Raw genomic sequence first — 26192 nt, 5'->3', positions numbered from 1 at the left:
TCACTGGAGCATGGCTAATAATTCATTTGTGAAGCCAGCATGACGCTTTCATATTCAGAGAAAATTCGTTGCTGACTGTTGTAAACAAAATCATCGTTGAATGGCGAAGTCTTTGGGACTGTTTGGACTTTCAGGATTGCCGCTAAATATTAGTAAAACTACCGGCAAGGAAATGGAAGAGTGGCAATTGGACCTTGAGGCCGATGGGGGGAAAAAGATCCTCAATAATCTGAGATTGCTTTCAATCAGACTAAGAGAAAGTTTTCTCCCAAGTCTTGTCGATCAACATCAAGTGTCTAGACAAATGGACCATTACCGAAATAAGGAGGCACAATCGCTGCACAAGAACACAAAAAACCAAAGGATCCAGGGTCCAAGCACAAATATAACAAAGGCTTGGAGCCTCCTTATTCTCTTGGGCATGTACCGCCATATTGATTTGGGTACTAATCCAAACAACAACCCTCCTCATAATCGGTGGTATGATTGTGTGACACCGGGGGGCATGCTAGGCCAAGGCTTTGTTGGACGATATCGAGTCAAGTCAGCCCAACCCACTTGATGTGCCATGAGGACGGAGGATGTTGCTGGCCTCAAAACGCGCTGACGCGTGTCATTCTTTTATGGAGGCCCTTGTGAAATCACCACCAGCATTGTAAGTCTCTGGTCGGTTGCGGTTGGAGATTCTGGCTCTTTTCTTCATCGCAATCCTCCTAAATATATTCACAAAATCAACTGTGGTGGGTGAGCCAAGCGAAGAAAGACATGCATGGGGGAAGAGAAGCAATTGTTAACACAAAGGCCGATCCATCGTTCCTTCATCCACTCATTCATTCACTCTTGGTTTCTTTCACCAGAGGTGCCCTTCAGATGGTGTTATCATGTTATTGCCATTGTCGATTTGATCCCAGTACATGTCTCTTCGATTCCAGATGCTTGTTGTTGATGGGTGCGTGTCAATCAAGGCCACGGGAAAATGTCTCTCTTCATCATCATCATGATCAGCTCTGACAGATAATTGCATGTCACCATGCCATGGCATCTCAAGGCTGCACAGTCCACACGTAATACGTAATGCTCCGAAGGTAGGGTGGCATGCTCCGATTTATTTCTTTTATTGAAGGGTGGATATGAAGAGGCCAGTCAGTCAGGGGAGGGAGAGCAGGATAAGAATGAAAGGAGAGAAGGAAAGGGAGGGAAAGAGGGAAATAAAAAGAAAGAGAGCGGGACATGCACACACACACACACACACACATGTAGACATAGACATGTGCTGTACGTGTATACTATAGTACTCTCTACGCAAGTGCTTGGCAGCTCGCCTCGCTCTGTGGGTGAGGATCGAAAGTAGGTTCTCGTGTTCTCCAAAATTGGAGATGAAATGTGCCGACTATACCCCGAAATGACCTGAGGGGCATGAGCGGAATAAACGATTTCTTGCCATCTCCCAGCATCCACCTCAAACCCGCCGTGAGTACGGCTACGAGGCTACCAATAGCCATCTTATATGAATCCTGGATTAAGTTCAAAGGCTGGGGACGAATGAGTTGGACCAGGGGGAGGAATACGAGAGGAAAAAGAAGGAACGAGAGACAAGGCTCATTCCTCATTCACCTCAGAGTACTACATAGTACAAGACCATGGACTTTTTCGAGCCCGTCCACGTGGATGATATGCTAAGTTTACATACTATCAGGTGAGGAGCGGCCATCTGTCTTATGAAATAGGATCCGTTTGGATGTTTGAAATAGAACCACTGAGGGAGAGAGGAAACCGGGAGAATAGCACTCTGTGGAAGAAATAACTTGGTCCACGGCCAAGGCTCTCTTTTTGGAATAATTCATTGAATTCAACCAACCTATTGAAATTAGCAGCCGTCAGCATCAGCATCTTTTCCTTTTGGTTTGAGGGCGAGTCCTTTAGAAACGACCCATACGAGAGCCAAATAGCTGTGCGACGATCTTAACCCAAGGTAGTAGTGTGCCAATCAATAGCTATCCTGCTAATTGGATTGTCAGTCAAACCAACAGAGGAAGAGCTCAGAACTCTTGCCTTTATTCGTCAATTCCTTCACGGTTCCCTTAGATTTTCTTGTCAATTGGGACGTTTCCGAGCGTCAGGACTGAAGATAGCATTATCCCAATAACCGAATACGACTACAACTGCTACTGTACCACTCGGAAATGTTGCTGGTGGATGGCTAGACACAACCTTGAAAATGGAACAAAGGGCACTTTTCATTTCAAGCCAACTATTGATTGTTTCCTTGAACGAAAAGAAGGCTATTGGCGAAACACGACATGTCTGAGTTTCTCTACTTTGTCAGGAAATTGATGGTTCGCGTGCTTATAGTTGATCTAAGATGAACAATACTTGGAAAGATAGGTGGGAGTATAGCATGTACTAGTAAGAGGGAGAAGAAAAAAAACACCACATTGGATGCTTACCAGCCAATGGTTTGGTAGAAAACGATCCTATCATAGCTTGCTTCTATTGATCTGTCAAACGCTTTGGCATTTCCCATCATCTCGTCCTTTTGAAGGACCTCATTTTGGGATGGAATTGGACTTTGTGGACCTCCATTGACACCTGGGGCAGGAGGAGGCCGAGGAGGCCGAGATGGCCGTGGAGGCCGAGGTGATGAAAGAAAAGAGGAAGACGAACGAGAGGCAGAATCCGATTGGTCTCGTTTGTAGCAGAGTACCGAGCTCGAGGCCCTCTTAGAATATCCAAATCCCTGGGTTTGAAACGTCATCTCGATGAAAGACAGGTTGGAAGGTGACACAGATAGACTCAAAGTCCGACCTCCATCCAGGGAGTTCCATTTCGAATTGGCTGACAGCCACTGTGGAAATCGACATCCCACTTTCGAAGGGCCTGAAAATAAAACGAACATCTTGAACAATAGTTGAGAGTTCTACATTCAACTCGGATCGAAGGGCAAACAAGGTGCACAAAACTAGTCAGTACAAATATGCATTATGTGTGAGACCTGCAGTAATATGGATCAAGAGAGAACGCTTGAGAGAAACGTCAGTCACCAAGATATCAAATGCCAGGGCTAATCCACTTTGAATTGATGACGTTATCTAGGCAAGGATCTAATCCCGACACATGTCCTCTGCAGTGAAAATACCCCCAAAGATGAATGCCGAGGGGTGGGACACGTAAGCGACTGATATCGTACTGTCTATCGGACTACCTAACTAGTGGTTACACTCTATCCTAGCTAGTGCTTAATACGTACGTACGTAGGTGAGTGTCCATGTGTGGAAGGGCTCGTTGTACTATATCTGATCTTGTCAGACGCAAAGAATTAGAACTAGTCAGGATGGGACGTAATTCAATTACCATTGGTCATTTCTGCCCACCCTCCCGTTGATGAGAGCATGGTTCCATTGGATGTTCATCACCGAGGCTCTCTCTCTCTCACCCTTCGCAACCTCCTCCCCTCGCCCATCCCACATCATCCCTTGGAACAACATGATATTTTGATTGAGGGGATCGCTTAAACCTTGGAGTTGCCAATGGCTAACCAGGCTGATCTCTCATCAGTGATCATCATAGATCAGGAAAAAGATCTCAAAATTTGTAAGATGACAATATTGATCAATTAAGATTGAACTCCTGTCGAAAACTTGACATGAGTGAGCGAGTTCGAGGAGGTCTTACGCACTATACTTGAGAGAACCAGCACGGGACCAGCGGGACCAAAACGACCAGATGGTTCCAAGTGGCGTCTTCAACCAACAAATTTGCCGTTCACTCGTTCTCTCTCCTGCTTTCGGCTCCCATTTTGAGCCATAATTCTTCCATTTTCCCCTCTTGAGCCCGGTTCCCCGTTCTGCTTCCCCTTTTGTGTTCCTCGTTTTCCACCACCAGACGTACAGTATTTGGAGTGCTCCGGCCCCACCCGATCTCTCTGCCATTCGACGACTGGGATTTCGTTGGCTCTTTCGGTTCAGAACCAATCTTATGGCCTGCCAGTGTTCCAGTGTTTCTTTACTTTTCTTTGTTCAAATAATCTTTTTCCTCTCATTTCAAGCCAGTCCCACCCGATTCAGCAGCAACGAGATCCGAGCTTTCAACCTCCAAAGTCGCTCCTCCGATGGTGTGGTTTAAGCCAATTTTAAGGGCCTCTGTCAGCCACGTCTCTCGATTTTAGGACGTACGTTTGTGTACTCAAGACAGAGAGATTACTAGAGCGGCATCGGTAAACAAGCGTGCATTCAATCTCAAAGCAAAGGTGCTTGACTCGCGTGGGAGCAAAACTTGGAAAGAAATATTGGGAAGGTATATACTGCAACCCCCTCCCTCGTTCCTGTGGCCATTTTGGGTAAGAATTGATCGCTGGTGTTCTCTCGATCGTCACAGAACTACAAGTATGGAGGCAACCCAACCCTTGTCCCGGACGTTATTGCTCGTCGCTTTTGATTTCTAACCAAACTCTCTGCCGAGAAAAATTCCTTGGGTGCAAAATTGTGCAGCAGAGCTTGAACACGCCCAGGATGATTTACTTGAAAGGGCATGTCAAAAAATATGAGAGATATCTTGAAGGCCCTGCCAACTCACGAACCTACTCACAGACTTGAACTTGACAGGAGCTCTGCTGATCCCAAATCTAGCGGATCTAATCTCCACTTTAACTTTCTAATTTTCTGGCCTCGACCACATTCATGGTTTAAGCCAGTCAGCCAACCAACCAAATAACCAGCCGCCAGTCATCCAATATTCCAAGACAGACAAATCCCTCCAGATCTTGGAGCTCTGCCGGGCTCCAAGTTCAAAATTCATTACGAATGCATCGGAATGAGTAGTACTATGTAGTCGGAGAAGTTTGCCAGTACCAGCATCACAACAATTTACGGCCCTAAAAAGGGGATCGGAATCATCGCCTCGATGGATAACAAAAGGAAAACCTTGGGGTTTTCTGACCCACTTTTCCACGGTTGGAATTTCTCCTCCTCGATCTTTCTTCTCCTTTTTGGGTAGTTTGGTGGGTCTCACACCACTTTCGTAGTATACGACGGTACATAACGTACTGTGTGTGTGCTAGTCTACAGCCCATTTGTCTCAGTATTTGGGGAGGATCTGAGACACTTCGACACAAAATGCTCATAAAGGACACTGAAACCAGTAGCTTCCCTTACACATTCGGAGAAACAAACATATTGAATTGGTTCAATAGCCAGAACAATCCCATTGCCCGAGAAATCCAAAGAGAAAGAAAGCCAAAGGGAATAGCAACGAAAGGGGTAAGAGGTCCGGGAAGGATAATGGTTGGCCGTCCAGACTGTCCAGACTGTCCACGGCTATTGTGCTTTTTCCCCACCAAATATACATTAGAGAATTGGCTAGCCAAAGGTTCCTCGACCAAAAACGGACATCACGAAGTTTTTGATAGAGAGAAAAAGCGGCGCAAAAATCAAGTGGTTTGTCCTCTCGGCGCAAGAAATGTCGGCTCTCTGCGGCACTCTTATTTAAGCAAAGTCCAAGAGAACACCACACCCCTACTTCCATGCCCGCCCTCTCCTTCCTTTTCGGTATTTATAGTATTTACAATGCTAGCCATCAAGCACTTATCCGGCGAAAACTTTTCCTCCAATGGGTCGTGTTGTTTGTTGTTGTTGTTGTTGTTGTTGTTGTTGTTGTTCTTCTTCTGCTTTGCCTCCCACCATTGGTGCAACAACCGACCGTGACTGCACCCTCTGGACTGACTCTAGAGTACAGTAGTGGATCTTGCACGGCGGTCCCCACAAGGATCCCTAACATTCGATATGGCATTGCACAGAAGAATGCTGCTTCTACTACAATACATGGTACAACAACTCTCCGCTGTCGAAAACTTTGGTGATGAAGAGCCCTCTCGGGACTCACAACTTAACCCCGGATCAAGTCGCTTCGAAACAAAAACCTGAACCAAACACCTTGAGGGTGCATTTTTCCTTTGTCTTACGACGTAGGTGTGGAATGGGAGAGAACCAGGAGAGCCAAGCTTCAAATCCCTTATCCCATTGATGTCCTGTTTACACGATCGCCATCCGGGGTCAGGATGGATGATGGCACGTCCTCGAGTTTCTTGATTGAATGTCAGTTGAGTTGGATTGTCGGTAAAAGACTGTCATGGTGAAATATTTCCTCTAATCAGTACAGTTATATTGAATGACGTTCCGAAGAAAAGGCAACTTCTTAACCAGTAATCCGAAGGCCAAGTAATGATGAGATGAACTGGGATGATGTCAACGCAGGCAATCAATTAGGGTGTGTGCTCTGCAGAGACGTCTTTAAGCTCTCATTTGGCACGGAAGGACAGTGGAAGGAACGAAAATTCAATTTAGACTGCAAAATTTATCTCTCAAAACTTTCTCTCAAAGGCCAAAGGCCGAGGGAAGAGGACCCTGAAATTGGTCGCATTTCTTTTCTTCGTCCACAAATTTGAACCTCTTTCAGCTCACAAGGAAAAGCGAACGGATCGTTCTGATTCTGTTCCCAAAAGCTCCTCTCCCAAGATACCTTTGGGTGCCTTGTGACGAGCGGCATTCCCATTCCCTCAGCATGTACGCATGTCGTACTCGTAGATGGGAGAGAAAGAAAGCAATCTGCATAAGAGTTAGGATAATTGCCCCGGTCCATTTGCATTTGCAATTTTGCAAGCCAAGCAAGCGCCCCTGTGAGAGTGAGGAGAGCTTTTTTCCAGGTCAAATCATTTCTGGTGCCTTGCTCCCATCTCGCCATGGGGCATGTCGTCGTTTCTCTCCCAAGTATGGGAAAGTGGAGACCAGTAAATTGTGCAAAAACACCGTGGAGAATAATTATTCTTTCTCTGGCCTCTTGTGCCTCCTTGGAAACCACCGAACCTGCTTCCCTCGGCTTGACTGCGAGACTGCGGACGATTCCATGTTCCCAGCCTGTGCCTTTTTTAGTGGGTACAAGGGGAGAAAAATTCACGCAAGGAGGGGATCTCTTTCCCGGACACAGAAGAGACGCAAAAAGAGGGAACAGAAGTAGAAATTGGGAAACTCGTAATTTCTTGGTTTAGTACTGACGTGTGTGTGTGTGTGTGCCCAGGCGACGCAAGGTTTTTTTGTTCCAGCTTTGGGTGGTGAGGGTATGCCGTAAAATAAGAGGGAATCTTTTTTTTTTTTTGGACATGGAAAAATTATTTGGGCATTACATTCATGTATGTTGGATTGAAGAGAATGACGCTAGGTAGCAGCTGATTGATGATTCATCGCCATTTTTGGGGAGGTCACTGGGCTACATTTCAATACTGTGAAGGCAATAACAAACCAAAATATAGCTAATGATATTAGACAAAAAAAACTTTTCAATGGTTTTGAAAAAAATATTTGTAAAAATAGGGAATCAAAAAGTAACAAAAACGAGTCCACAAACAGCTTTTTAAAGGCTTTTAGATTTTTCTTTATGTATGTTAATGAGTGAAATTGTGAAATGTTTGTAAAAATGCAATGAAAAATGAACAGTTCCTTTCAAGGATGATTGACTTGAAACTGTAATCTCATCCTTAACAAAGAGCTATCAAGCCTCAAAAGTTCATGTGACCTCCTAAAAAATGTCCCATTTTCGGTTTTTCATAACAGAACAGAAATTTGAAATTAAAGGATGAACTTCGTTTGCAAGTCCTCTCTTGCTTTGACATTTCTTCTCGTCAAACATTCAACCTAACTCGTTCCAACTAAATGATGACAGAAGCTAGAATCAAGCCAAGGGGATTGTTAAAGCAGTCAGAATGTGTGCAATATGTTACTTTGATCGTTACACCAACGGGACATCAATGAGACCTTGAGAGGTCGGACCACGAACAAAGGTCCTTCCTTCCAAAGAGGTGTTTCAATTTGATGATCAACTTGGGAACTTGGGATAGACGAGAAATATTCATGACAGACAGGGATCCTCGAAAGGGTCATTGACTTGACAGAATAGGAAAAGTTTTCTGGATTTGACACGACGTAAGCCGATGGGGAGGGAGATCACGAACCTTGTGGGCCACCTCAGGCGTCCGTCCACCCACTAACAACGAAGGAGAAATGGAACCAAAGACCAACTAACTACGAGTCCACAGTGAAAGAAGTTTTACCTAAGTTATGGCAGAGGTGAGGGAGTAAGAAAGGAGTTCGTTTGCCTCATAAATTCGTACACTCTATGAATACGTAGAGTAGTATAAGTACGTACGTCGTACATAGAATCCACTCATTACAACTTCTATCATTCACTGGGAATAAATGAACATGGAGCAACTAATCTTTGACATGAATTCGTTTTCCAAGTACTTCCAAACCTTGATGAGCACTTGACGATGCTGGCGGTGCATATTATCTCTTTCTCTCTTTACCCTGTGTATCGTTCATTCATCTTACAAGACATAATGGTGTATCATAGGGAATCTCGAGAGAGATGTACATGTACCTTATACACTAGTTCGAGACCAAGAGAGAGGAGAGCCTCATCGCACACTTGATTATTCACAACCTCCACAGAGAGATCCTAAAGTGAAACGTCGATGATGAGAACCTCACTCGCTTCTTTTCTGCCACCCGTTCCACCAGAGGTAGTAGGTACTCGGGTAAAACCCCGACAGTGATCCCTATTTTATTCACCCACCCACTGTTTCCGACTACAGTCCAAAACAAGGATGTAAAACTTCGATTAAAAATATACATTCAATTTTATAATACAGGGAGGGACACTCATGCAGTCCTATTGAGGTACATTTGTTAGCTACCATAGATCCATTAGGACATGGACAAAACTCTAGAGAGTGAAACATAAAAAAAAAGCAATAATCATCGCTTTTCATCCAAAATTCCCAGACTTCAAACAAAGCAAAGAACTTCTAATTGTTCCTTTCCCGTATCTCATTCAAGCGGAATACTGATTGTGCCAAGAGATTCAAAACCTGTCTCTTAGGCTGGAGTTGAATGGCCAATAAAAGATGCGATGGCTGTGTAAGCGTTTGCTCTCCTCAAGTACGACGCAGTCCCAAAAGACTCGTCCCTAATAAGAAGGCGCTTTATCACCTACAGCCTAAAGGGTGCAGAACTCGTTATGAACCTGAAAATGCCTGGAGAGCCCAGAGATTCCCCCAAGGATTGCTCCGAGACACCAGATAATCCCACAGGCCATGAACTATGGCCGCCCTGGCTCATCCAATTCTACCCACTCCTAAATGACCAACTTCGAGGTCGAATTGGGAAATGAAAAGGTCGTGGTAAATTCTCGTTGCTCATCACCGTCATCATCATCATCGTCGTCGTCTTTTTCTTGGAGGTACTAATTTTGAAGCTACTGGCAACTAAAGCAAGAAGCTCTCACTGCTCCTGTGACTCACATAATGAATGACATTATAAAACTTCACTCGCACCAAAGTGATGGGTGGTGTTATTATAATCTTGGTAAGAGTTTCAATTGATCCATGCGGATTAGGCGTGCGTCCTATGCGAGCTCTCCCGACTCTAAAACAAAGGGAACAAGAAGGAACACGAGCTTTTTCCCAGCCTTACCTTTGGACAGAGATAGAGTCCTTGAGCCTTCGCTGGGCGAGAAAAGTCCATTACAAGAGGCATCTCCGGATTGGGCCAACTGGAGCCCTTCGGATGGGACCAAGGGATTTGCGAACTCGAAGATGAAACACCGGAATTTATCCTCGTCCGACGAGGCGTGGGCATGAGACATCTTGCCCACCAAGTAGTGGAACGACCCGTCCCGCCACGTGGCTTGGCACTCCAATTCCTCGGCTGGAACACAGAAAACGATTTTTGTTTGCCTTTTAGTGATGGACAGAGAGTGGAAATTGTTCGCACTACTTCAAAGAATGTAACCATCGACAATGGAATCTAGCCGAAAAGTTGAAGCTAGAGGATAATGTGCAAATTTGAGATCCTCTTCTTTTCTCTCGCGAATGAATTTTTCTTTGCAACGCATTGGAGCATAAAAGGTTCTGCAGAATAAAAAGCGACGGCCAAAATTCGGTGCATTTTAATGGGTTCCGAATTGAAGTGAAGGCCACATACACTCTGCTCGCGGAGCACGATTTCCACTTTTCCACTATTAATAGCATTGTTCCTGACGTTCCATTCGCGAGATCTCGTGAAGACATCTCCTCCGACCAAGAGTTCCCATGGAATATAAAGCAGCGCGAAACAAACCCTCATCAGATATGATGTCCTTTTCATGTCAAGGGAACATTAAAATGTTTTTTCTTCTTCCTTTTCTTTTTTTTGGGGGGGGAGGGGGGCTCACTCTGTCTTTCTGTCTTACTTTCTTTTTTCGTTCTTTTCGTTCTGTCTTCCCCCCCAAACTAACTACAGTCACAAACACTGCACCAACATCCAGTCAGAAGAAGAGAGAATCCATGTATGAAATCCTCCTATTTTTTGTGCGACCAGACTGGAACGAGAGCCAACGCTGGGTTCAAGCACTGCATTCACTTACTTTATAGATGCCGTACAATGTAGAGGCTTGTTCCAACGATAGATAGAAGAGCATTTGCTTCCATAGCGGAGATAAATATAAAAAAAAAACCAGCTAGAAAACTAGACCAACAACAGCGAGAGGGAAATATGGTCATGACACATTGGATGCAAACGTTCCTTCATTCTGCCATTGAGGGCCGACATCTTCAAATCATAACGTCCAATAAAAAGCCATTATATTCGTATTGGATACGTCTCGCGCCAAACAGCCATAGCGTTCCACGAAAAAGCGAATCTTGGGGAACAAAGAAAGAGCGAAGTCTTTCGCCTGTTCACAATGAGGAGAAAGTCGGAGAGCCAAGACAGAAAACTGACACTCAAATCCGGTTGGACGATTGTCGACCAAGCAAGCAAGCAAGCAAGCAAGCAAGCAAGCAAGCATCATTAAATGTTCTTTTGGCCATACATTTTGGGAAAATTGCCATCAACAAAAAAAAGTCAGTCGAAAAGCGAACGACGACAATAAAGTGCGTACGTACTGCTTGCAAGCTTGGGAAATTGGAGAATATTGTATGGCCTTTGAACAAGGGAACTTTTCAAAGTGAATTTGCAAATACTCAACTGTCAGTTCTCCGACCTTGCTTTCATATGACCCTACTACTCATGACAACTGTACTAGTGCTCGTACGTACGTAAAGTAGTGCGTAAGATCTGACAAATGATGAATGCCTCCTGTGGGAATGAGCATGGTATAAATTAGATCAAATCAGCACACAATAGCAATTCAGGGCGTGCTCAGGATTGGCAGCGACATAAAAAAACCAACAACAAAACAAAAAAAAAACTTAAGAAGGCCGTTGTTGCCTCTCGAGGCACTCCGTGATGGCGGCAAGCGGAACCAGTTCATTTTTCATCTTTTCTCAGTATAATTATGGCTCATGAAAGATGATTGAACGCTGCTGGCGAACAGACGCAGAGAAGGAAAAGAAAAGAAAAAAAGAGCCCTTTCCGGGGAAACTTGCGATCCGTTCCCGAAACAATTACCGCTTTCTTGAACGAACATGAAAGTTTCACAACAAAACTCATTTGAACGACCGAGTTTTATGCCATTGTCACAAGATCTTTATGACCGGGTTTATCTTGACATAACGATAGCAGAATCAGCAAGAGTAGTCGTGCTGCTTACAGTATGACCGTAAAGTTCCTGTCCCTTGATAACAATTCGATTATTAGCGAACCCATAAATCGACATACTTATTTTGATAAAAAATATAATTGTCCTTTTGTTCCATAATTTATCTAAAATAAATGAAAATTGAAAGCCATTGAGAGCTGGCTATTATGGTAAAACAACTATGATTTTTTTCCCTTGATTTTATCATGGTGTTGGAAAGAGGCAAAGACTTTATGGTCACAGTGTATGGGAATAGTAGTGGCCGAAGATTTCTCACCAGACTGTCTTGTCATAACTCTTTAAGGCTATTCCCGATACGGTTTATTGTTTATTTTATGTGGTTTACGCAGTGTTACGACAATAGCGAGATCCGATTTCTTTTCCTACGTAAGAACGACCATGCAAACGGCAAAGACACGGTGATGACTGAATGAAAGTTTCTATCGGTCGTTGAGCAAATTGAGGCCAAGATTTATGGGCGGATTTGCCTTTGAATGAATTTCACGCATTTTCCTTCATGGCCTGGCTCCTTACCCCTCCTAGTGCTACATGTTCATACATACATATCATAGCTGTAAATTCGACGGTGGAACAGGGAAGAAGTAGCATTGAACGCTTAAGGCGTCCTTCAAAACTTGGAACGGACGTTCATCTGGCAAATGGAGCACACGGACCCAAGTGGGTACCCAGCGCACAGGGTAGCGAGTCTACGCCCCCTTGAAAAATGCCTATCCCAGTCGCTTGAGGGTGTTCTAATACATTTTTCATCGCAAAGTCGTGTGTTCGTTCCATCCTCATCTTTGAGGTCCTTCGTCTATTTCTACTCCCACCACTTGCAGCAGCACTTGTCGAAGATAGTACGTAGAGGTAGTGCCAGAAGGTAGTTGGTTGACGTGGGTGGACGAGGAGGAAATGGCCATAATGGTCGCGGTAGTTTGCCACAACTGTTCTGTTTAAGTGGTGCCTGCAGCTCAGTGCTCCAAGGCCAAAATTGGCGAATGTGCAACTTCCGCAAATGTACTGTACTTATACCCAAGTATTTGCGCCGCTTTCTCGTGCGTTATTTTCTCTGTCAAGTACCTCGTTCATCCGCTTTTGCTCAGTCGCTTTCGCTCAGTCGCTTCCTCCGTTGGAATGAGGCGCGAAAAAAGCCGAATAAATGATGCCTAATCCCAATAAATGGCAATCTCCCAAGAGCGTTCTTATGAGGCGGAACAACAGAGGCCGTTCGAAAAAAAACCTGGAGCAAGATCAAAGAGAAACGCCACAAACGCAAAGAAGTGCAATTCGTCGAGAACTTTATGATTCGTGGAATAGCCAACGAGATGGGGAAATCCGAGGGTGTAAATGGGTTCTGCGCAACATAAAGTGCCCCAAAACTTCAAAAAATGAACATCAAAGTATTGGAAATCTATCAACAAATGATAAACACAAGGCACTACTGCACTGGTGATAAACTCCTTTTCTAGCTTATCAATCTGAATATGTACTGTACTTCCGTTTGTTCCAAGTATTTTCCCATAATGGTTGTTTCTTTTTGCTTGATGTAATATTGGCTTCCAGTTGCTATTTCCACAATTCTATCTATTAAAAAACGGGAGCCAAATAGAACGTACGTACTGAATGTCCTTGATTTGATTTACTTGACAGTTATTTTTATTGAAACAAACCCGTTATCTGTACCTTTATGCTAGTAAGCATGATCTACGTCACAGTTGATCAAGATCAATCAACCACAAATGTTCAATTGGAGTAGTATAATTTCAAAGTTCCAAAAGGATTTTGCATAAAATTGAAGAGTACAAGAGCCTTGATCGTCAATTTGACTCCTTTAAGTAAAGCTGTCTGTTGATACCAACACAAATTTTGGGAGGTCATTGGAGTACTTTTCAAAACAGTAGAGGTACTAAAAACTCAAGAAACTAAGCGCAATATTAGACCAAAAACTTTTAGCTAAGGTTTCAAAAACTATACTATTGCGAAAATAGAAAATACTTGAGTAGGAAAAATGAGTCCTGAACCAGCTTTTTTCGGCTAAAAAGTTATTCTTAGGCAAGTTAATGAGTAATTCTGTGACAGTTCATCAAAATGCAATGCTGCATGAACCATTCCTTTTGTGTATAGATGGAAAAAAGGAACTCTAATTTAATCCCTTAACAACGAACTTTTAAGCCTCAAAAGTGCACGCAACTTCCCATAATTTGACGAAAATTTCCTTTCCTGCTTAAATGTCCCAATAGAACTTGGATCGGCCAATGTTGTCCTTGTTTATTGTTCCAATAATTTTGCCTACTTTCTCCTTCAATCGCTTTCGAACTTCAACAATGAACATACTTATCGCAACCATGTCTCAATTTTAAGTCTTTTTGGTGTTGAGGAATTAATGGACCCCCTCCAGCTTTTCAGTGTGTTAACTTGATGAAATGTGCGATGAAGTACCAAATGAAAAGATTATTATGGGACAAAGCAGGAGGGCGCCATAGCTCATCGGCATTAGCTCCTTTAGATTAGTAGCTTTTAGATGCACCTTTCTTAGAGCCACATTTCTCAGGAATTGTCACCGTTGGATTGGGCTCCTACTCATCAATTACTCTCCTCTGAAGGCCCAAAAATGTGGCAAATGAGGTTGAATGAGCTTCTGGGGCAATGGTGCATGGCCTGACACAGCTCTAATTTTTTTCACCAATTGACATTAACAAATGCCGAGGTTCAAAAGTTTCCCATTGTTACAAATTTTGGACCCCTTGAAAGGCAATTGGAAAATAAGTGGTTAGGAATTCAGGCAGCAAAATCTGGTTCGCACGATGGTCAAGCAAACTGAAAGATGTTCGGGACGGAAATATGTTCTTTTCTTTCTTCTTTTTTTAGAATTTCGTTAATTTTCATGATAACAAATTCAGATTATGTCACCAAAATTTAAGTGGTCCATTTCTTTTAAAACACCCTACATGTCTGATAGCAAAATTGCAGACTACAAGGCAATGAAGAAGACAAAAGTAAATCACGCCCACCCCAAAACAATCAAAGATGGCTGTAGACTAGGATGAAAACACAAGACTAAATCTTAGGATCGAATCTTGGGATTGAATCTTGCAGATTTATCCTATCCACCTATTTAAACAAACAATTCAATCTTGTTACCTGACAAAAGGCAGACACGGCTAATCTTATTCCATCCAGTCAAATTGGCTCGATTTTCTGGCACTTTACACCCACGCTGTCCGTGTCCCTGTTTTGGAAAGCTTAAAAAACTAATTTGAGGTACTTGTTGTTTGTCAGATCCCACCTAATCACTTTCATTCCGTCTAGTAGCTTTATGTCCAATGGCAACGGTAAGGGAGAGAACTGACAATATCTAACACATAAAGATTGAACTTTGGCCAACAAGTAGCTCTCATGAAAAGGGATATTTTTCCAGGGCCCTGTTCCTGAAGATTGACCTTGTTTAGGCACCCTGAAACAGTTTTGGAGTATCATGCTCTTTGACTGATTTTGTGGAACCTATTTTATGCACTCTTAATGACCAGGAGATTTGGGTGTTGCACATCAAGGGTCAACATGCGACAGGTCATATATTTCGTTTCAACCCACCCACCACCCTAAATACCTCAATTCAAGATTGGACCATCCATGTCCCCTTTCAAATGAGATCAAAAAGTCCAGTTTATGACTAGAAATATTCTATTATTATTCGATTGCTAAAGCACTCTCTGTCCTTCCCCTATCGACATATTCAAGTATCCATTCATTCCACGGTGACATTCCATGATCCATGGCATACTGGAGTTTTTTAGCATTGAAAGGCAGGAAGAAGAGGCAAACCTAGTGAAGCATGATCAATCAAGGATCAACAGTTTGATGTCAAGAATGAATCTTATTTTTGGGTTTGATATGCAGTGAAGTTTCCATTTTGAGCTTAAAAGGTGGGTCATCAATGCCATATTTCCCAACACAGTAAATGACAACAAAACTGAGCGAGGGAAAGCCAGAGAAGAGTTTTAGAGAAGCTCTTACAATCTTCGCAGATTCTAATTTGTCTTCTTCGGCTCAAGGTTGGGGAAGACAATGATTTTCAAATTCAAAGATTTTACTACCCCTCTGAGCTCATTTTAAAGACAGTATGGTGTCTATTTACTTTTCATTTGATACAGACTATGGTAGAGCTCGAAATTTCAAAAGATGGAACCACACACGCATATTCAAAAGCTAGCTGAAACTAGAAGGCTAAACCTTAAGTATTTTTTCTCAATTGTTGCTAAGCAAACAGAGATTTATCATTTCAGTGATTTTATTTATTTATTATTGGCACAAGACAAATAAGCCATTCTCTTGGCCCTTCAATTCCTCATCTCTGTTTACTTTCTTGATCCTGGGTTGGATCAACCTCTAGTATTAGAGAAGCAGGGCAGAATTTTGCCTAGTAGTGTCTAAATGTTCTCATTTTTGGATTGTTATACTTTTCTCCTTCATTATGTTTCAGTTAAATTTGTTTTCCTTGAAAACACTCATCAAACGCCAGAAAGTCATTTTCGTTCAATGGTAGTATTTAGCTTAGAACTTACTCATCATCTCTGATCCTTGAACATTGGGACACGCTTGATAATGGAAGACCAACTTATGCGGGTCCATGCAGGACTCCATTTCTGACTTGGGCCAATCACAATCACCCTTGCCACGGTTGTAAGTGAAACGAAGAGGGCCGTGAAATGGGCACGGCACGGAGGACCCATCAACACGGAACATGGTGTAGAGATTGGCATCCCCAGGAATGTAGCGACACATGGCGTCGATGTCCTCTAGCGGGGAGCATCCAAAAGCTGGAACACGTGGAAAAAGAACAAAAAGCTAGAGGCCAATGCAGATTCATCTTCATTCAAGTCGTGACAGATTCTATGGAACATGATCCAAATCAAGATGCATCGGTGATAATATTTCAAGATGTACTGGAGCAGACCCCACCCACAAAAAAAAAGAAAAATATATACTTTATGCGCACTTCCGATTCGGAAATATACTTGGGGATTCCTCCATTTTGAAGGGGAGACGCTAAAAGTCTTTCTGACAGGAGTAAGTAATAAATGCCCGAGCTTTCATACTCACTCTCTTTATATTGAAGCACATTTTTTGCCTTTTGGTGAAACACAACGCATTTGTAGCAATCTTGAGATCTGGAATAAAGAGCAAGAACACGTCACCAGCCAACCAGATTGTCATCAAGCATTCATTGTTCGCGGTCTAGTCAGACACGAATGGAAAAATGACTACCTCATCTTTCGTCTTTCATGCTGTCTGGACAGAGACAAAATTGAACAGGTCAAACCAGGCCTAAGAATTGTCCCTTTAAGGACACATTTGGCATCTTCGGACTCGCAATTCGACATCTTGTTCCTTCTTATTTTTAGCCTTGTCTTGTCGGGAAATCTCGACAAGGATTTTCCTTCGCGTTTTCACGAGGAGAAAGCCTGAAGTCTGCTCTTTTTCGAAATGTCCAAGAAAACCTGCTGCGAAACATTTCTTTGAAAGAAGCTCAAACGTGGGTGCTCTTAAACGAAACAAGAAAACTTTTGTATGCTTTTGACCTCGCTCTCTTGGAAGAACCTCGAGCAAACTTGGCATCAACGAAGGAGGAAGAAGGCCTTAGGAGATTCCAGTACTCCAACACTGAGATACAATCCGACTGGGCTACGGCCACCAATTGAAGTCGTCCAAGCTTGACTTGGTCGCCAAATATTTGACCCACCTGCCAGGAATCAAGCCGTGCATGATCAAGAAACCGGGGTGGTTGATGTTGGCCATGGTACAAGGCCTTAAAGTGCATACAAATGTACTTCTCACAACTCAAAGTCCCCCGAACACTTACTCTTGAAGGATGAACTTTTCACGACCTCGGTCACTCTGGACGCATTTCCCTTTGGAGCTCATGGAGCGGCCCTGAATGGTGATGTACGGCCGAACCGTCGATTGGAACCAGATTCCTTCCCATTCGGAAGGGAAGGCACACCCATCCGGGAGGTTGTTGTTGTTGTTGTAGTTGTTGTAATACTGTTGCCCCCCACGGTCGTAGTTATCACCTGGAAAGAGGAAAAGTATTTCCTTATTGTCAAACAGGGTCGGGTTCGTGCATGGCCAGTAAATCTAGCAGTCCAAGTAATTTTTTGTAGCGTTTTGCGTAATCTCTCTGGCTTTACTCTCCCTGTAGGGCTAAGGCAGAAGCAGTAGAAGAAGTGGAGGAAGTACTGGGAAGGCCATCAAATAACACACAATATAAGCACATAAATGTAGCCTCTAGTAAATGACGACGGACTAATGATTTTTGCCTAGCATTAATCTTCAAGCCTTCTGAGGGGATATTCATTTGATGGTCACTACCTAAGCATCTCTCTGGTTACTGGATGGAAACGACCATATTCTTCAATTCAGATTTGCTTCGTGAATCACGATTCGCTTCCAGGCCATCACAAAGCCGTACTCTGTTGGTTCTTGTTATGTTTTAAAGTGATATCCGTTCTGCTCATTGTCGAATGCCAAGGAAAACAATTTTGTTCTTCCAATAGGGCTCGCTTGTGCTCATTCAGAAACTTGCCACAGCCATCGTGTCTCCTGATCTTGCATCCAGCGCTCTCACTTCCACGTATCCACGTGACTATGAAGTGGTGTGTAACTTTGGTCTTGCTTTCCGCTCATTCGCATGATAAGTTGAAATCCTCCTCAAATTGATGGATGGGCACTACAAAGATTAACGAATCTGCAACCAATGCATGGTCACCAATCCGCCGAGGCGATAATTCATCGCTTTTCCCTGTAGCAAGCAAGTGGTCCGTGTATCATCCTGAAAAGTCCTCCAATGTGGAGAAATAATGCGCACTCTGGGGTGAGGAGGATGGAAGTAAGCAGAGAAGGTCAGCATCATCATTGTGCTGGGGCCTTTCTCGAACGTAGAAAAAAGGAGTTGAAGGTCGAGCTTCACTTACGTACATTGCAAGTAGTTCAACAACCAATCCAGGATCAAGACTCACACACGAGACATGCTTGAGTCGTATTGTACTGAGTAGTGACGAGTGACTGGAAAGTGCCAGGCCTCGCTCAAGTGGGGCCCAATGTATGTCTGGACAATCAAGGGCCGTGGTGGCTCTCATTCGGTCATTATTCTCCATCCATTCGAGATGGAAAAGGGACCCTTCAGTGGGTCTTTAGAGGAGACGGCAAATACTACTTTTGTCAAGATGCGAGTCTTGTGTCTTTCAAGCACTAAAGCGGGAAACATTCAAGCTCGTCTTTGGACCAACGGAGAGAAGGCTTCTGCTGAAGAGCGGATGGGCCGATTCCCATCTGAGGAAAGGCTCTTATCAGATTCGGATCAGATTCGGATCTACTTCAGCCTTTGCTCGGGATACAGTAGTTAATGAACTTGGAACCAAAAGAAAACCGTATCAATTAATTCCATCGACTCCTCTTTCGAGTGTTGTCACTTCAGACCCTTAGCCCGTGGCCCACCTACACATACCGTGAAAGATCCTCTAAATATCCTCTGTCTCTGTCTCTCTTCCTCTGGTAGCACTGGGGCCATAATTTATGAGTTTACATAAAGGACCTTGTCAATATTCCAAAGCATGCTAGTAGGTAGGAGCGTGGTGGTCTCTCTGAGTTGTAAATTATGACCAAGCATGCATGCAACCTGAAGCTGAAGGTTCCCTCTCCCCCCATGTCAATTTTAGTGTTCCTTCTCTTTTCCCCCTTTTCCATAAAAATGTTTGAACCAGGCAGGTTGACTTGGATGGAAGTGAAGACAACCAACAATCGATGAGAGGCTCGGGAGCGAATAAAGAGGAAGAAGAGGATCTTTGAAGAAGACGTTCAAAATATAGGCCAGATTTCCTGCTGGGATCACCGGCTGATGATCAAGCTGATGGTGATGTATCATTTTCATGTCGCCTTAAGATTATTATCCCTCGAAAGCAAACATGAGCATGTACACGCACAGAGTCGTAGAGTATACAATTCGGTATCACTCCTTACACGAGCAGGCACAATGGCAGTCATACCACTAGTGGCAACAAAAATAACTGCAGCTGCCGTACTACTTTCCATTTAAGCATTATGATGGAGAAGCTTCTCGGCCTTCGCTAACGAGCTACTCCATCCACACTTGTACAGACTTCCTAACTTTGTGCCTTGGAAGTGTTAATACAGCCCGTACAAAGGACACCCACGGACGATGGTCCCATCTGTACCCATTGTCCAGGCAGGGAGTACATCTTGGTAGGATGTGGCCAACCAGGCCAGTTCAGATCTGAGAGTAATGATGAGACCAAACCCGGCCAAGCCAAAGCTAGGACCCAAAACTAGGCTGGCCGCGTGCTTGTGTGTGTGTGTGTGCGTGGCTATGTGTGTTCGTACATATATGAACACTTCTTCTTCTATTAGATGCAGTACTTTACGCACGCACTCCCGAAAACTATCGAGAAGGCCACTCAGCACCGCCTGTACATGATCTTGATGGACGTCCATTATCACAAGTTAGTATTGGAGATCTGCAATTGACCGCCCACTGAGACAAGAGCCTCCTGCCTGAGAGAGATCGGGAAAAGCAACATCTTCAGAAAGGACCTTCAATTGGTGTTGATCATATTGGATTGAGAGATCAGCCATAAAAGAGAAGAGAAAAGAGATTGAGTCAAAGCCATGGACCAGGAGGCATTCAACTGGATCTTGCGAAACGTCTGTTTCGTCCCATTTCCTCCTCCATGTTCGTTCATTCCTCCCTTGACGAGAAACAAAGCCTGATTGAGCATGGTTTCATTTCAAGCCCATTCCCCAACTGACACACTTTCAGGGATGGAATTTCACCAACAACCAATGATCGGCTCACTCCAGACTCACTCACTCACTCACTCACTCACTCACTCACTCACTCACTCAGTCGGTGAGTCCATCTATTGATTGCAAATGGCCTCCCTCCCTTAGGCATTACCAAATATTCTGAGAACCATCGGCGAAGACAGGCAACTTCCGGCGGATATTGGCTTGCGTGAGTGCGCGCCTGTGTGAGGAAGGGAGTTTTGTTGGGTGCGCAGCCAACAAGCAATCTCGGTTGATGCGAATTCGGCCATTGGTTCGATCGGGAAGAGTCGTTTCCATGTCATTTGACTGCCAATTCCCTCCTGGGATGTCGTCGAAATATCTGGCCAAGAATCAACATGTCCCCACCAAACTCGGCGGCCGGAAATAATCCATTCTCTTCCCATCGTGCTCGACTGACCGAGATTGGAGAGCCTGGCCGAGCCGAGGAAAATATCGAAGAGATTTGAGTCAGTGCCCCCGGGAACGTGGGTAGAGATTAGATAGTCCAGTCCAGGTTGGAAAGCCAGGTAAAACGAAGGTTGATCCCAAAAAAGAAAGGAGAAGTACTTGGAAAATTTGGAATCGTTCTTCAACAACCGGGTTTATTTGAGAAGCTATGGTTGGTTTTGGTTCCTTTTGTTTGATTTCGTCCCCATAAGTTTCAGGTAGGAATGCAATCAAGTCCAGCCACAAAGCAATTTGTGATCTTAAGCTTGAGGCGAGGATATCTCCCCCCTTTTAGCCGACAGACAAGGGAAATTCCCCATCGCTAACTGGCCGTTAATCTTTTAACAAATTCCAGCCTAATTACGAGACTAGCACCAAAAAGAGCTTGAACAAGCCGAGAGAATTCGTGGAAAACATCGCAGACATGAAAACGATCCCTGATGAGGAACGAAGACACAGAGAGAAGCAGAAAAAAGCAGAAAGAAACAGAAGGAGGAAGCCAGAAACATCATCTCTCTCTCTCCCCCAAATCAGAGAGGGAGAGAGAGAGAGAGAGAGAGAGAGAGAGAGAGAGAGAGAGAGAGAGAGAGTACGAATCTGAGGCTGACACTCAGACATCTCTCGAGCGAATAACCGAGAATGCGTTCCAGATTTTGAGAGCAATTTTTGACGGATGGAGATAAAAAGCCAAATCTCGCTTTGAGTGATCACCTGCTGAGCTGATTTCTCATTCCTGGTCATTGAATTGGGCTGGAAACTGAAACACGCGTCTAGAACATATCTCAGGGGGATCTGACCCACGTTCCCAACCGTCTCAAGATTGGGCTAATTCACCAAATCTCAAAGTCGAGAAAAAAAACGATTCCCCTGCTTAGACTGAATGAAGCTTTCGAACTTCGTCAAGCTAGGTAGCTCAGAAGTGTGAGAGTTCGGGAGTGGTGGCTACTGACGACGATTATCCCATGAAGGAAAAAGCTTCCGCCGGGGAAAACTGATGACTCCAATTTACAACCTGGGGGAAAAAAAGAAAAGCTTGACAGGGATACAATTTCGTGCTGAGCCCGACAGACTTAAAAGGATTAGCTTTCTATCGCTCCTAGGGAGTGGGAGAATAGACTCCTCGACCTAGAAGTACATACCACGGCAATGAGCTTCGACTATTACGACTGCTTCCACGGCCACGACACTCTTGATGACGAAGAAGAAGAGGAGGAGAGAACCAAGGGCATAAAATGTGGTGACTGGAGAGTGCTCTTTGACACGGAAGAATTGAAAAGCCATCTTGCCCTCAAGATCCTTCAATTAAAAACCAACCTCACCCTCTGCTCAGGATGGTTAACCAAATCTAGCTCAAACCAGATCCTCATGCCGTATCACTTACTTTGTGGGGATGTGGGTCTTACCTGATTTGATTTGACTGCTGGATCGCCTAGGCTCGGTCAGGATCTCACCCAAAACCAAGAGCAGAATGAACAATTGGCCCGAGAGCGACGAATATATTGGCGAAGTCATTGTCAGCGGGTGGGTAAGTAGTCGGTTGGTGGGTAGGCGGGGAGACGAGTGGGCGGGTAGGCGGGTGTTTGGTTGCCAAAACGTTATGAAAAGGCCATTCTGAAAGTGAAATGAATGGTGGACCATTAGTCGTTGGCAGGTAGAATACGTTTCTCATTGTTTGCTTCGGGAACCGAGTGTGCACGTCAATGCACAAATGAGCTCCATCCAAACATGGATCCAGACGCTCTAGTACGAGACTCGCGAGCGTAGTATATTATGGCTTTGAATCGACATTCATCAAGAGCGGCTTTCTTTCGCTCTGTTCCGACCTTTAATCTCTTTCGACATGAGACAAATGCATTTCTGTTCCAAAGTGCAACTTGAGAGCCACAGCTCCTTACAGTATTCAAAGAAACCCACGAGCCCCAGGCATTCGTTTTCTTCTCTCCTACTCTCCTTCTCTCCTTCTTCCTTTCTTTCTCTCGCTTATTCATTGATTCGATCTTTTAGTGGCCCTATTCGAAATCAATACGGTCCTTATCCCTCCCCAAGGTGGAGCCTCGGATCCAATACTTCGGCAATGACAACCAAAAGCAAGTCTTCTCCATACTTGGGAGCTTGAGCGGCCGCGAAGACCGACTGCGAATGACATGAGTTGCAAACGTAAACTTTGCTTTCAATTCCTGCTTTCATTCAGGATAAAGCATGGCTGAACCTTCTCTTCATTGCGCTTTGGAATAACTATCGGGTGGAAGACTTCCCAGTCGGGAATAAAGACACTGTTTGACCTGGAGGAAGAATCTTTCCAGTGCTTTTCTGAAGAAACTTGGGGAGGAAATTGACCTCCGCAAGTTACTTAAGCTAAACAGATGCAAGACAGAGCGACAAAGACCACGACCTCAACCACACAATGCGATAAGTGGCCATCTTAATATGCAGGAGGGTTCGTCGGCAAATGGATGATGCATTTCGTGGAAAATGCGGAACCATAATGGCGCGAGCCATTAATGGCACCTTCAAGGTCTTTGTCGCATCTTTATTACACACTGATGAACGTGGTCCGCCAATGGAAAAGAACCTTGCACTTCTCGCGCCCACCTGAATGCAAGGACCTCAGAAAAGCAGCATTACTAATGCCACTCAAGAACCCCTCATTGAATATACTGCCCAGCTTTACTACATAACCGAGTAAATCCCCCCCTTCCCGCTTTGGGTCCTAAAGGAGGAAACAAATCCTTTCTTGAAATTCCCAAGTTCCATTTAGCTTGAAGACGACCAAACGAGAGTGTGAGAGACGTCCGCGAAATCTCTTGACGCAAATTGCTACCATTTGGTATTTACGAGGCTCGAAAACCTCAAACCTTGGACAGCCCGTTTCCACAGGAAAGCAGCAATTAGGGGAAGCCATAACTAATAGTTACTTCGCCAACGGTACGGACTTTTGACGGTGCTTTATCCCTCAAGGAGCTATTATTGCTTTCAACCCTTGGCATTAGATGAGCGCAATAAGTGTTCTCGAACTAATCTACCGGGGCTCAGCTTGTGAAAAGAGTCGCACAACGTCCACGAATAAATTCCTTCGGAAATTCCGTTCCACTTGAAAGTTTCAGACAACTGTACAATATGTACGCCTACGTCTTCTTGCATCGAGTATTGCTAACTCATATCAATTACTTTCATCTCCATCCAGAAGTACGACGACCAATACTAAAGATCCACAAAGATTGGTGCACGGGACCAGACAATTCAAGTGAAAGATATGAATGCTCCGTGAACTGAGGCGATCCCACACGGAAAGAAGCCACGGGTCAAAGACTTTCGAGAGCATTGCCATTTTGTTGGAACTCGGAGTAATCAGTAATGGGATCTTTGGGTCGAAGAAAGAAATCTGGCCAAGGACCTCAAAGGTTGCAAGTGGTGGACGAGGACTTGGTTGGACTCGAAAATGGTATACGATCAAGTGGATGGAGTTGGATCTCCGGCACACGGTGAAGAGTGAACAGTGAAGAGTGAAGAGAGAGAGGAAGAGAGAGAGGGAGAGAGTCTGAGAGAATGAGGAGCCAAGACGAACTACAAAAAAGAGAAGAGATCGGAGAAGAGGCACAACAAAGGGGCAGAAAAACTTTGATTGATATGGTGAGGTGAATGAATGGCTTGTCCATCAGACCTGGGTGACACTCGCACCACCATGGAGCGGCATTTCTGTCGTCATCAAAGGACGTGAGTGAGGAGAGGAGTCGACGCCACCGTGCAATTCCATTATCAAATACTCGACTCGGCAAGAATTCAGCGGAAGATTGGCCACCACATCGAGGTCGGTCTCGCGAATGCAAAAGATAAATGACACCAGCTTCCATAAATATCAGTCATAATATAGTTAATGGCACCTTCTGCGGTCATTTACGTTCCATTTCGTTGCAACATAGGACCACTCGAAGAAACAATGGTTGTTGCCTTTCCTACCAACCATTTCCTACCACCGCAGGCAGTCGTCATCCAATGCGGGGGTACGATACAAAATATACCCACCCGCACTCTCTGTGCAATGGCCCATGGGTCGAAGCGCCAAATACACTTCATCGACCCATCCAATGCATTTTTGCCAATGACGGAGGAAAAATTTGTGGCATGTAAAACAGCTAGCTCTCGCTCCAGGAAGGTAGGAGGTGCGGAAACGAAAGGCTCTCAATATTTATGGCCTTGGGGGAAAAAATTGCCGGTTGCCAATTCTGCATGCATTCGTCTTCTAAGTAGTGGGACGCTTCCATCGTAACGATCTAGTTGTGTTGAGATATCACACGGTTTGCTGTACGGTTCAAAGAGCGAAACCCCAAGGAAAGGCCTGATAAGACCTAAATTCCAAACGACCGATTTCATTACTTACTCTCCAAAGAGGATGGAACAAGTTCCGTTCCGTTCTTGATGCAGTCTACATTTACTACGTATGTAGAGCTAAACTCAAATTGTTGGATTTGAGAAATGCTGGCTCGCACTGCGATGAACACCTCAATATCCAATCATAGTATTGTGTTGACTGGCCCCAATGTGTTTCGTCTTTGGTACAGGGAAGGGACCATTTTCCTGTTCAATGATTCCGTTCAAACCGCGTCCGTGTTATTTCTCTCCCTCAAGTTTCAACGTAGGCACAAAATAGATCTCACGAGCACTGTCCTCGAACAATCAGTTGTCACCATTTCAAAACATGCAACTTCACCAATGGGCAAAAATTGAGGAACGTTCGTGGCTCGGGTTCAAAAGTCTACTGACTGACCCACCGCTCAACATGCAACCACTTTCAAGACCACACTCGCTGATCCCATGAAGCATTTCGAGTTCCCACTCGCCTTTTCCTTGTCCTTGCTCTCCGATCTCCATCGTCCCATTGTATGATCCTCTTGCCTCGTTTTCCCCTGGGGTTCCCTCCGGACTGGGATGGACCCGTTAAGGAGCTACTACTCGGATCTACTCAGCTGCTGATCAAGAGGCTTTGCCCGATGGCACAATGGCTGCTGTCGGTGCGGTGCCATCATTTTGTCGAGGTGCAAGAGGAAACGAAACGAGCGCGGGAATCCAGAAGGAGCACGATCCACTAAGAATGTTATATGACGATGGCCGACTATCAGTATGGCAAAAACACTGAGAGCCGGCTGTCCACCTTTTAAAAGAGGATTGTGATTTTTGTTTCACGCAAGGAAATCTACAACAAGGTACAAACTCGGTTGGTTTCCTGACACAGGCGGTTATTTTGATTTGATAGGTCATCAAGGGACAGAAGATGGAGAAAAGGCGAATTGTCAAGCAAG

The 26192-nt window shown here is 44.4% G+C and overlaps 1 protein-coding gene across 1 annotated transcript in view; it reads right to left on the bottom strand.

Moving 5' to 3' along the window:
* Positions 1-25704, bottom strand: part of LOC131893282 (uncharacterized) — a gene marked incomplete in the record, with an annotated part of 35301 nt that extends 9597 nt beyond the window's left edge. The window contains 7 exon segments of the mRNA XM_059243263.1: positions 2448-2877; positions 9522-9755; positions 16170-16424; positions 16708-16775; positions 17468-17678; positions 22299-22506; positions 25274-25704. Coding sequence (XP_059099246.1) covers positions 2448-2877; positions 9522-9755; positions 16170-16424; positions 16708-16775; positions 17468-17678; positions 22299-22407 — 1307 coding nt within the window.
* Positions 25705-26192: the final 488 nt, after the last annotated feature.

The sequence above is a fragment of the Tigriopus californicus genome, chromosome 2, assembly GCF_007210705.1.
Source record: "Tigriopus californicus strain San Diego chromosome 2, Tcal_SD_v2.1, whole genome shotgun sequence".
Classification (NCBI taxonomy): Eukaryota; Metazoa; Arthropoda; class Copepoda; order Harpacticoida; family Harpacticidae; genus Tigriopus; species Tigriopus californicus.
Note: the sequence above shows the minus strand (reverse complement) of the source record. Positions and strands in the feature narration are given on the sequence as shown.